General features: G+C 35.4%; 1 protein-coding gene across 2 annotated transcripts; it reads left to right on the top strand.

The window, feature by feature from the left end:
* The first annotated feature begins 1,796 nt into the window (after positions 1-1,796).
* Positions 1,797-11,031, top strand: LOC133720019 (uncharacterized). 2 transcript variants are annotated; one of them, XM_062146219.1, is made up of 18 exons: positions 1,797-2,070; positions 2,166-2,381; positions 2,549-2,644; positions 3,124-3,176; positions 3,382-3,478; positions 4,074-4,147; positions 4,954-5,071; positions 5,607-5,717; positions 5,984-6,060; positions 6,607-6,673; positions 7,319-7,384; positions 7,794-7,901; positions 8,018-8,148; positions 8,353-8,419; positions 8,544-8,608; positions 8,685-8,769; positions 9,091-9,161; positions 9,242-11,031. In XM_062146219.1, exons 1-18 carry the CDS (start codon positions 1,918-1,920, stop codon positions 10,701-10,703), a joined length of 3,117 nt encoding a protein of 1,038 aa, XP_062002203.1. In that variant the 5' UTR covers positions 1,797-1,917; the 3' UTR covers positions 10,704-11,031. The 2 variants fall into 2 exon arrangements, with proteins under 2 accessions (XP_062002203.1, XP_062002204.1); XM_062146220.1 differs by lacking the exons at positions 1,797-2,070; positions 2,166-2,381 and having other exon boundaries at positions 2,576-2,644; positions 3,101-3,176.
* The last annotated feature ends 373 nt before the right edge of the window (positions 11,032-11,404 follow it).

Raw genomic sequence — 11,404 nt, 5'->3', positions numbered from 1 at the left:
CTTGTCAGTAAAGTTGTCTTTTATCTTGTTATGAGATGCATGCTTTTGAGTTTTGACGACGAATAATGTGTTAGCAAAGGTGTGTCCAAATCTTTTAGGGTTGATGTATGCCTTCGAAACGTTTGTGGGCAAAAGGTATATATATATGCTCATATTTTGTTTGTTTGTTTATTTAATTTTTTTTAAACGTAGATTGAGAAGTTTTAAATACACTCCTAATTACTTAATACACTATCAATTTAATTTTTCATTCTAATATTTTACTAAATACACAACCCAAAGTACCTAAAATACCCTTAATCTCAAAAATCATGAAATATCCTACTTTTTGACTACATTAAGGTTACTATTTAATATGATTAGTATATGCTAGTATATTGACGTTTTGTAAATGACCATATTGATTACTTGTGTTAGTTTATGGATTCTCCATAAAGATTTATTATTGTTCTCTTTAAATAGATGCATATGAATATGTTTTGTGTTATTTGAACTCTCATCCACCAAACACCATGTTAATCAATTATAAAATTATGAGTTGAACATTCAACCAAAACTATACCAGTAGTTTCTCTATAGTGGCGGAACTAAAAAGTTGTCATTAGAGGGGCCAAATAAATTAACAATTACAAATTTTTTTCACCTGTGATGTTTTATATTAGAAAATAAATTGATTAATCATAAATTTTAGAAAAAACAAGAAATTAACTAAAAAATGGGAGTAAAGGGATATGTTTTTAAAATATTTAATGCCATTGATTTTGAAATTCTAAATATTATGGTTTCTAACCTCATTTAATTACAATTTATTTAAGGAAAAATTAAATTAGAATGTTTCTAACTTTATTCTTGTATTAAAAAGGGAGGCCATGTATAGAAATTTGTTGTGTTTATCTAACTATTTATACATAAATAGAATAATATAAGGAAAATATGACTATTTTTTTCTTCTTCTACTGCATAGATGTTTGTTTTGGTCATTTAATTTACCTATAAAATATAATTTGAAATATAAAATAATAGGAATGCGTATTAAGTGATTAGGGGTGTGTATTTAAAATTTCTCACGTAGAATTGGTTGGAAAAGATATCCGTTTTTTATTTTTTGTTATCAGTTACAGACAAAATGATGCATCTTGCACAAATATGTATGATTTTAGGAACTCTTTTGATGAGGCTTTTACGGACAAATGTGTCATTTTATTTATGGAAGGCTTTGACCGATGAGTAACGATAAGATGTCTCTTTTTAACATATAAGTTTTTTTGGAATCATTGAGTTGGGGTCATAGGCCTAGGCTAGACCCAGGCTTCCCTGATGAGTTGTGATCTAATATGGCCCCTTTTTTTTTTTTTTTTTTTTTTTATGAAATAACAAATAAGGAATATAGCCCATTTTTTCTATCCCAAACTAATCAAATTCACCAAAACGCGGTGAGTTAGACGATTTTTGATTTGACTCGCACATCAAACATAAATATCCAATTAATTCGCCCAGACAAAAAAATTATACAATCTAGAATTCTAGATACAAAACTAGTAAAAAAAAAAAAAAAACAAGAGTTGACTTCAAACCCTTATTAATCAGTCTCAATTTCCCCATGAAGTGATCAGTAAAACAATGATATTACAACAAAATATTTAATTCCTCCCGAAACGACATCGTGCCAATAATAAGTAGGCGCCTAATCCGCCGAGAAATCCTGCGCGCCCAGTTTGGTAAAAATTTGGAGGCAAACAAAACTGAAGGGGACGCGAAACAAAAGCCCGTAAAGCGCTCACCAATGCCCGAAGAAAACCCCAAGAAAAAAAGTGTTGAATCCCTCCAGAATGTCTCATCTGTAGCAAACACCACCGCTTCTTCAAAAATTGAAACTGTTAAGTTGTTCAACTTCATTCAAACTCCGCAGCGGATGACATGTCGTGGATAAGAAATGCGGTGAACTTGGCCGTGGAAGCAAGCGCTAGCAGAACCCTCACCCGGACCGTTCGTAACTACGCCGACTCCGTCGTCCTTCACGCCGGAAATGCCGTCGCCGGCGGAGCCAAATTCCTCCTCCCCGATCGCATTGTAACCTTTACTCTCACCACTTTGTCTGAGATTTTGTAGATTATATATATGTGCTGCTTGAATTTCATTGTTTTGCATTTTGGAATTTTTAACAGGGTGCGAGGAATTTACAGAGCTTTAGGCATACTGTGAAAATATTGGAGGAAGTGTCTGTTTCATGTAGAGGGATAGAGAGAGTTCAGCTATTGAGAAGGTGGTTGGTTGCGCTTAAAGAAATTGAGAGATTGACTGCCGTTTACAATGAGGACAGGAATTCTGAAGATCATCTTATTTCCGATGAAAACTCCGATTCCCCGAAAAGACCTACCCTGGTGGGCAAACCCCTTTCACTCTAGACCCTGATAATCAGCATATATATATATATATATATATATATATATATATATATATATATATATATATATATATATATTTTTGGTATTTTTGTGGTTAGTGCACAGCTCTGTTTGTAATATTTGTGTGTTACTGGTTGAGACAGGTTTATTACGTTGACTCTGATATGGGAGATGAACCGAAAACTTTTCGTGATGTCTTTCTCCATAGCCAAGCTCTTGAAGGCATGACATTGTCCATGGTAATTAAGTTTAGAATAAGTGTTGGTGTTCATGATACCATGGTTTGCAATAGAGAATGCCGATGATGGATCATTGTCTGTATCACATGTAGTATTTACCCATGGTTGACACATAGAGGGATGTGTTTTGCTTCTTTAACAATAAAATACAAGGCTGATGCGTAGCACACATATGATGATCGAGTGAATAGGAACATGATCATGTATTAATAAATGAACGAACTCAGTTGTCACCAAGGCATGCATAATAGTTGCATTTGAAGTTGCGTAGCGAGAAACTCTTCTTGAACTGTAGACTTAAAATTAAAATGAAATGGTTCTTATTGATTTAAGTTTTCAGTAAAGTTCTAGAATGTGACATACACATATTCCTTTCAGCTTACCCTTCAGTTTTACTTTCATTCTGCATACATTGGGTAAGCTTTGAATTTGCTGATCCATGGAGTTTAACCGCAGGTTAACTCTTTTGTATGACTCAGATTCTTGAAGAACCAACTGAGGAAGAAGTTTCGCTACTTTTGGAGATATATGGGTGATTTTCCTCAATCTTTTAATTTTATCATATCGGTTCATTACCCCTTCTTTGGGATAAGTTAGGTCATAAAAGAACAAAAACAATTGTGTTCGATTGCCCACACAACTACTTAAGAAAGAAAGGACTCTACATGCATAAAATTGCTTTTCTATTTCGAGTATTAAATATCTTGTGTACTTCCTTATGGTATGGTTATACACAGGCTCTGTCTTACAGGAGGAAGGGAAGTACATGGTGTAGTGATGAGCAGTGTACAGAATTTGGCGAAAGCACTTTCATTCTACCAAGATGAAGTACTGGTAAGGATAGGGTTGGATCAGTTCAGCATGCATTTACATGAGGACAATTAAAGACTCTATGCCTATATAAACAATATTAAAGACAAAAAAAGGGCGTGCCCTATATTTTCAGTTTTTAGTCAGGGCTCTACAAAGGTCAAGATCGACCTGACATGTATTTGAGCTGTTGGGACTAATAAGTTTGCTAGTGTGATGCAATTGTCTGGTTCTTTATAGTAATGGAGCTACAGGCTATTTTGTTCTTGAGATTTTCAAGTCTCGATCCAAAAGTTATATTCTATATATTCAAGGCTCATGAGTTACTTATTCATATCATCATTTGAAGGCTTAAGTTCCCAGGCCCCAGAAAAGACTCTGTTTCCTTCTCAGTAGATTGAATTGCCATCTTCCATATCGCATAAAACTTTCTTTTGCTGCATCACCGTTATATTTTCCAGTGTTACATTATAGCAGATGAAAATATTTCATCATTTCTTCATCAGTTAAGACAGCAGTACTACTTTTTCGCAATGTCGTTGCGAATCAAGATTTCTGAGTTTCTAACACATGCATCCTTCCTCTTTTCTTTCCTCCTTTTTTGAACTTTTCTTTTCAGATAAAGCGAGAAGAATTGCTCCAATTGGCTCAAAGTGCAATTTCAGGGCTTAAACTAAATGCTGATCTTACAAGGTGGTCGAGGAAATTTGTTTCGTCTTTTTGTAGCTAAATGTTTAGTGCACTAAATGATATTCTGAATGAAAATAACTGCTCTGTTATCTTGTTTATGGCTAGAGAAGTCAAATTTGTTTCTCTATTGCAGCGGTAGTTTTTACATATTGAAGTGACTGTTTCATGTTTGGATTCTAATGAACCAGTATTATACTTTCATGAGTATGTATATATGCTGCTCTCTGTATGGGTATGCATGGGAGTTCATGCTTTGGACTGATGGAACTCTGAAGTTGTTAAGTATGGTTTCACAATTTTCTGGACTTGATTAAAACTCCAAGTAGTGTGCATGTCCATGGTTTTGGGAATTCATGCTTTTTTATTGATGAAACTCCAAGTAGTGTTGGTGGGTGAATGTGGGAATTCAGGCTTATGAGTATGAAAGTCCAAACTAGTTAAGTATGATTTTCACAATAACTTGGAATCTATTAATGAAACTCCCAGCACTGTGTGTAGGAATTTAACTGATTCATGTTTTAGATTATCAATTCTTAGTATAATAACTCACAATTCTCTTTCCAGACCTCTAATTTCTTGGTTTGCCTTTTTCTCTGTTTAGCTATTATGTTCTTCAGTATGGGATATAATGTATATCAATAACCTTGTTTGGATATACTCTATTTGACCTCATTTTAATGAATGCTTGACATTTCCAGCTACATGTTTTGATTCTTAAACGGTCTGCATTGATATTTGAGTGCGGTATATGCTCTGGTCAACCTTTCGCCTAATCTTTTGCTCGTGGTTTTATGATCTTATGCCCTCAGAATAGATGCTGAAGCCTGCAGCATAAGGGAGGAACTTGATAAACTGATGGCACTGCAGCAGCCTTTAAGTGGAAGTTGTAACAATTCATCGGAGACAGCAAAAGATGCAACAGTAGAGGTATACTTGATTTTCCTGCATAGGCAAATGCGCATAAACATCCATATAAACATATCTGTACTGCACAAATGTTGTTTAAGATAATTTTTATACATGATCCAACTGAATTTCCATTTTAGTAAGGCACCCGCTTTTTCTGTGTGCATGCTTGTTCTAATTTGTCTTCCGATTTTTCTATGCCTCTGTAATAACCATTTAATATTAGGTGCTCCCATTTATCACATCAAAAGGCACAACATACATTTTCGCTTGCTGTATTTATCTCTTTATTCACAACTAAGCACTTCTGTTGGTCCTTTTGTTTGAATAGTGGACCATGTTCAATCAGTTTTCTCAAACATGGTCTCAGTTAAATTTTCAAGGAAGGAAAAAAATGTGAATGGAGTCTTTGGGTTCAGTATGTTTCAGTTGTGCTAAACTACCTGTACGGTTCAGGCAGTTGTACCTGATACAGTTGTGTTGATATAAATTTATTTCTTTATTTAACTAAAGAAGTTGTGACTCATCAAAACTGAAAGCTCTAATTTCCTTGCAGAATTTAAAAGCAGCACTCGTAGAAATTCAACTATGTTCCAGGTTGGAGTCTCTGTTACTAAAGAAGAAATCCTTGAACAATGGGGACTCACCTGAGCTGCACACTGAAAAGGTCCCAATTTGATGTCATTTCAGCTATCCAGTAAAAGGGCATTAGAACAAGCTTTTCTTGGTTGCAATGGATAAAAATAGTACCAAATAGGCAAATATTAAGATACAAAATTTGAATTATACTATAAAAGTTCATCTAAACGCCGTACTTTATTCATTTATCTGGAAACTGAGTGATTCCTTTGAGGGGCACTGCATGTGCTTAGTTAATAATGAACAATCTTCTTTTTCCATATTACTATTGAACTCTCCTCTTTTAAATTGCAGGTCGAAAAATTGAAAGTATTATCAGAATCTCTTGCTAATTCCACCTCACAAGCAGAAAAGCGCATTTTGGACCACAGGTTTGAAACGGCCTTCTAAAACATATTGCCAGTATCTATTTGGTCTAGTTCTTTCTTTCTTTCTTTTTTGGGACAATATCTATCGATCTACTCTAGTTTATGTGTATTGGTTTCCATGTCTTTGAGAAGATAAATGTGTGTCCAAGAGTATTAGGTTTTCTTTTGTTTTTTTTTGTTTTTGGTCTGCCAAGAGCATTAAGTTCAAATGAGTCAGCATAATTTTTATTACTTTATTTATTTGAGAAAACAGATGTACGTGCATATTTAGATGAACTTTAAAGGGAAGATTAATTTATAGGATTCTTCTATTAAATATGGTGTTGAGTACATTTATCAGTTATATTTCATTTAAGTATAAAGGGATAGAGATAGTGCACTTCAACTCAATACATTTGGTGCATGCCAGGATGTGCATCTTCAATATATAAGATATTTAATTAGTTGCTCTCTGGTATGGGTAATGTGAAAATTTTGGCCGTACTTGGTGTTTTCTTAGTCTGGATTTTGTTTGACTTTGATTAATCTTTTCTTCAATTCTTCAAGCAGATTTCAGAAAGAAGAAGCACTTAACTTTCGTGTAGCTAAAGCTAATGAAGTAAGCCAACTTGAGAAGGTATGCCTATAATTAAAGATATTTGTCCAATTAAGGAACTCTTTCTTTTACAGATACATTGTAAGTCATGGATAAGCTACATGAGTTAAAGGAAATCTTAAATAAAAAGCTGCACCTCATCATGAGTACCCTTATATAGTTATATCTGTAAATCAAATTTTAAAAAGATGAGATTTACTTGCTTTAGTATTTGGTGTATTCAGTTGAAGGTTTTCATATATATGCTCTTTTTAAATTTAATCATGATAGTTTTGCACCTTACATTTCAAATTTTCATCATACTTTTGATAATTAATCTTATTGTTGGTGGCATGTGTCAATCTGTTGATGCATAAGTAAATACTGCACAGTGCAGTTCCATCTCATGATATCTAGGAAATTTTCCTCCCCATTGCTAATGCACAGTAAATATTGCTATTGCACACAATTTATGTTAAAAGCCTACTATCTTCTGCGATAATACTTTACACACTTGATATATATATATATATATGTGTGTGTGTGTGTGTGTGTGGTTTTTTTATTTGATGCTTGTTACGTTGAATATGATTGAATCCCATTTTCTTTACCACTTGGTGCTATTGTGTGGTTATGATCCATTTTGCTGTTGAGGTACACAAATTATAGAACGTCAACATTTTTCAGGATTTGGTGGCAGAGATTGCACAACAGGAGAGGCAAAGAGAAGAACTCCAAGAAGCACTGAAGAAGGTTCCCTCTCGATTCCTTAAAGTCCTTGTATGCTATAGTACTATATATACATAGGAGGTCACTGTAACTTCTGATTAATTTAATTAATTGAGTTTAGTTTAACTTCTAGGCTTCTAATAACTGTAATATGTGAAATCCACATTGATGATTGCCTGAAGTGCGTATTCTTTACGTTTTTCTATTATCTGTGTAGAAGTTAATTTTGATCATTGGAGGATCCCCTTGCGGGAACCTCTTTAAACAACTACAAGTCCATTGTGTGTATGCATATGTTGTTGATTTTTGGGTGTTTTGTGAACATCAGTAGAGGTGAGTTGCAAATGTTACTCATGTCAATTCTGTAGTCTGAATAATGAGTTCCGTTTTGTTTTTTCATTTTCTTTTGCTGGAACTGCTGAACATTTTATAGGTCATTATCTCATTGAATGCTCTTCGTGGACGCCTTCACAATGCGAGAGAAGAAAGAGAACAATTTGATGAAGCAAGTAATCAGATTATTGTACACTTAAAATCAAAGGTATTACTCGATTTTTAAGTTGTCTAGGTCACATTTTGAAACATTGGTGAAGAAAAGTTTTCTACTGCTGTTATTGCTTGCTACAGACTCTTCAGTTTTCTGTTTTTTAATCACAGGAAGATGAGCTGTCACGATCCATTGATTCATGTAGAGCAGAGGTTGATGTTGTCAATACTTGGATTTGTTTTCTGGAAGATACCTGGGTTCTCCAGGCATCGTACACAGAGAGAAAGGAGAAGCAGGTCAAGTAAGTAGTTCTATCTGATTTACACTGATCAGCAAATTACTATGATGCTAATGTTTTATGTTGGATAAATGTATTCTCAAAATTTGGAGTTCAATTAATATCATATAAATTTACTCTATTTTGTTTTTTGTGTCTAGCCATATTGTATATACAGTAAAATAAGTTATTCTTATCAAATGATACTTGGTTATGTACTTGTTCTAGTGAGGAACTGGAGAAATATGGAGGCTATTTTGTGAATTTGGTAATCCATCTTCTCTCTACTTATAAGGTAATAGTTTTGAGTTTTCTTCTTATAGTTGGAGAGTTTCTCTGTAGTATCATCTCATCCACTTGGGGTGACAATTACTATGATGTCCTTTTGACTTTCCTATTGGTGTGCCTGTTACAATTAGGAAAGCTTGCGTTCATCCATCACTTGTATTAGGAATCTTGTGGAGAGATTGAGTTCAAGTCAAGGGTAATTTTCTCAGTTTAATTTATTTTTATTTTTGTTACACAGTTATATGAAGCCACTAATATTTTATTTACACCAGTTCAAATATAACTCTCATTAAAGATGATGAAAGTTCAAACCCAAGGAAAAATATTGAAGAGGAATATTTGGATGTGGAAGCCAAGGTGTGCTTAAGTCTTCTTCCCCTTGTTTTGCATTTATATGGTTTTTATTTATTTTTTGTCTTTAGTAGTTTTAGTGTTGAGCTATATTTGATAATTTTCTCACTTACGAGTCTGCATGGCTTTGTCTTCGGTGTTTGTGCTTTAAAGCTTTCTACTGAGCAGTATTGTCATTCAAAATATGACAATAATAGATCTTTTTTTTCTTTTTCCGTATAAGTGCTTGTCTACTCTTAAGGAAATCAGGTCTTTTGTTCCTTTTTCTTTTTCTTTTTTTGGTGAATAAGAAAATGATCCTTAACCTCTTAATCTTGTCTTTGTCAGTTATTGACCACCTTGAGTGTAGTGGAAACCATGAAAAAGCAATTTTATGTTCAAAATGAAGGCATTTACAGGTACTCAAATGTGCTTTCATTTCTCTATCTGCCATTAGTCTATAACACAAGCATAACTGCCTTAACATGCACACATGCAGGAAAGATGGCCAGAAGGTCAAAGAGCTCTTTGATGACCTCAAGAACATTAAAGATGAATTTGAATCCATTGAAAGACCTGTATTGGTAATTGAAGCTTCACCACGGAAACCAGACACACCATCTAGTGATAGGCCTTTTGCAAGTATAACTCCAACCTCGATCTCACCATTGCCAATCAAGACTTCATTTTTCAAACGAGACGATGCATCCAAATCTTCCTTGATTAAGAAGAGGAAACTAGACCAAAAAGAAGAATCGGTGAACCAAGATCCACCATTGGCAACTAGTTCTCCAAACTCCAAACAAGATGCAGTATCCAAGTCTTCCTTGAATAAGGAGGAGAAGAAATCAAACCCAAAGGAAGAATTGGCCAAGTTACATCCAGGATTTGATTCCGATAGCAGAGAAGGCTCAACAGAAGAGATTACTGATTGGGTGTTTGATGAAGTTGAAAAGTCAGTAAACACCTTTGCTCCTGCCAAAGAAATCATCACTACTTCTACTAAAGAAAACACCACTGATGCAGCCCAAGAAATCACCACTGCTCCTCCTTTTAAAGAAATCACCACTACTGCTCCTGCCAAAGAAAACACCACTGCTGCTCCTGCCAAGGAAAACACCACTGCTCCTTCCAAAGAAAGCACCACTACTGCTCCCACCAAAGAAAACACCACTGCTGCTCCTGCTAAGGAAAACGCCACTGCTACTCCGGCACAAGAAAACACCACTGCTCCTTCCAAAGAAAGCACCACTACTCCTTCCAAAGAAAACACCACTACTCCTTCCCAAAAAATCACCACTGCTCCTGCCAAAGAAAACACCACTGTCGCTCCTACCAAGGAAAACACCACTGCTGCTCCTGCCAAGGATAACACCACAGTCACCACTGCTGCTCCTGCCAAGGAAAACGCCATTGCTGCTCCGGCACAAGAAAACACCACTGCTCCTTCCAAGGATAACACCACAGTCACCACTGCTGCTCCTGCCAAGGAAAACGCCATTGCTGCTCCGGCACAAGAAAACACCACTGCTCCTTCCAAGGACACCACAGTCACCACTGCTGCTCCTGCCAAGGAAAACGCCATTGCTGCTCCGGCACAAGAAAACACCACTGCTCCTTCCAAAGAAAGCACCACTACTCCTTCCAAAGAGAACACCACTACTCATTCCCAAGAAGTCACCATTGCTCCTGCCAAAGAAAACACCACTGCCGCTCCTGCCAAGGATAACACCATTGCTGCTCCTGCCAAGGAAAACACCACTGCTGCTCCAGCACAAGAAAACACCACTGCTCCTTCCAAAGAAAGCACCGCTACTCCTACCAAAGAGAACACCACTACTCCTTCCCAAGAAATCACCACTGCTCCTGCCAAAGAAAGCACCACTGCTGCTCCTGCTAAGGATAACACCACTGCTGCTTCTGCCAAAGAAAACACCACTGCTAACCAGCAAGAAAAATAGACCAAATTCATATAATGGTTGATGCATACTGGTACCTTTTGATTTTAGAACAAGGTTGAATGATTCCCACCAAAAAGACAGACATCGCGAAAATCATACCATGTCTGGTTAAAGATGCAATGTTATGTATTTACACTCTAGGTAAGACTCCATGTAGGTTTGTAAGTACAAAGTGTAAAATACTTGAGTGATTAGATACTGAAAAACATTGTCCAAAAAAAGAAAAGAGTTATATTGAATAACTGTAAATTCTCTGAATTTTTATTATGTAAATACCTTTTATTCAAATCATAGTAACAAAGTGGTAGACTGCATTTAGGGTCACATGAGAATTTGGTTCAAAAGGAAATTTAATGCAGGAGGTTTCATTCGAAGTTTTATTTTTTATTGTTATAATTTGTATTCAATCAAAAGGGTAAAATTAAAATTTTAGGTTTAAAACGTTAAAATGGAGGTCAAGTGAGAAAATTTAGAGGTTCTAATAAAATTTCTCCAAACAAATTCTAACACTATAATACACAAATAGAGTCAAGGCCGGCCCCGGGCAAAGTTTAGGGTTTTTGTCATTAAATTTCCAATTTTACCCCTTAATTATTTCTCTATGTAAATCTTCTTCTCCATACTTCCACAACAATGAATACAAAGCAAATATCCATCGTCATTCACCACTGAAATTACCTTCGAGCACAATAAACACAGAT

This window comes from Rosa rugosa, chromosome 7 (genome assembly GCF_958449725.1).
Source record: "Rosa rugosa chromosome 7, drRosRugo1.1, whole genome shotgun sequence".
NCBI lineage: Eukaryota > Viridiplantae > Streptophyta > Magnoliopsida > Rosales > Rosaceae > Rosa > Rosa rugosa.
The sequence above is the reverse complement of the archived record's forward strand: the minus strand, read 5'-3'. Positions and strand labels throughout refer to the sequence as shown.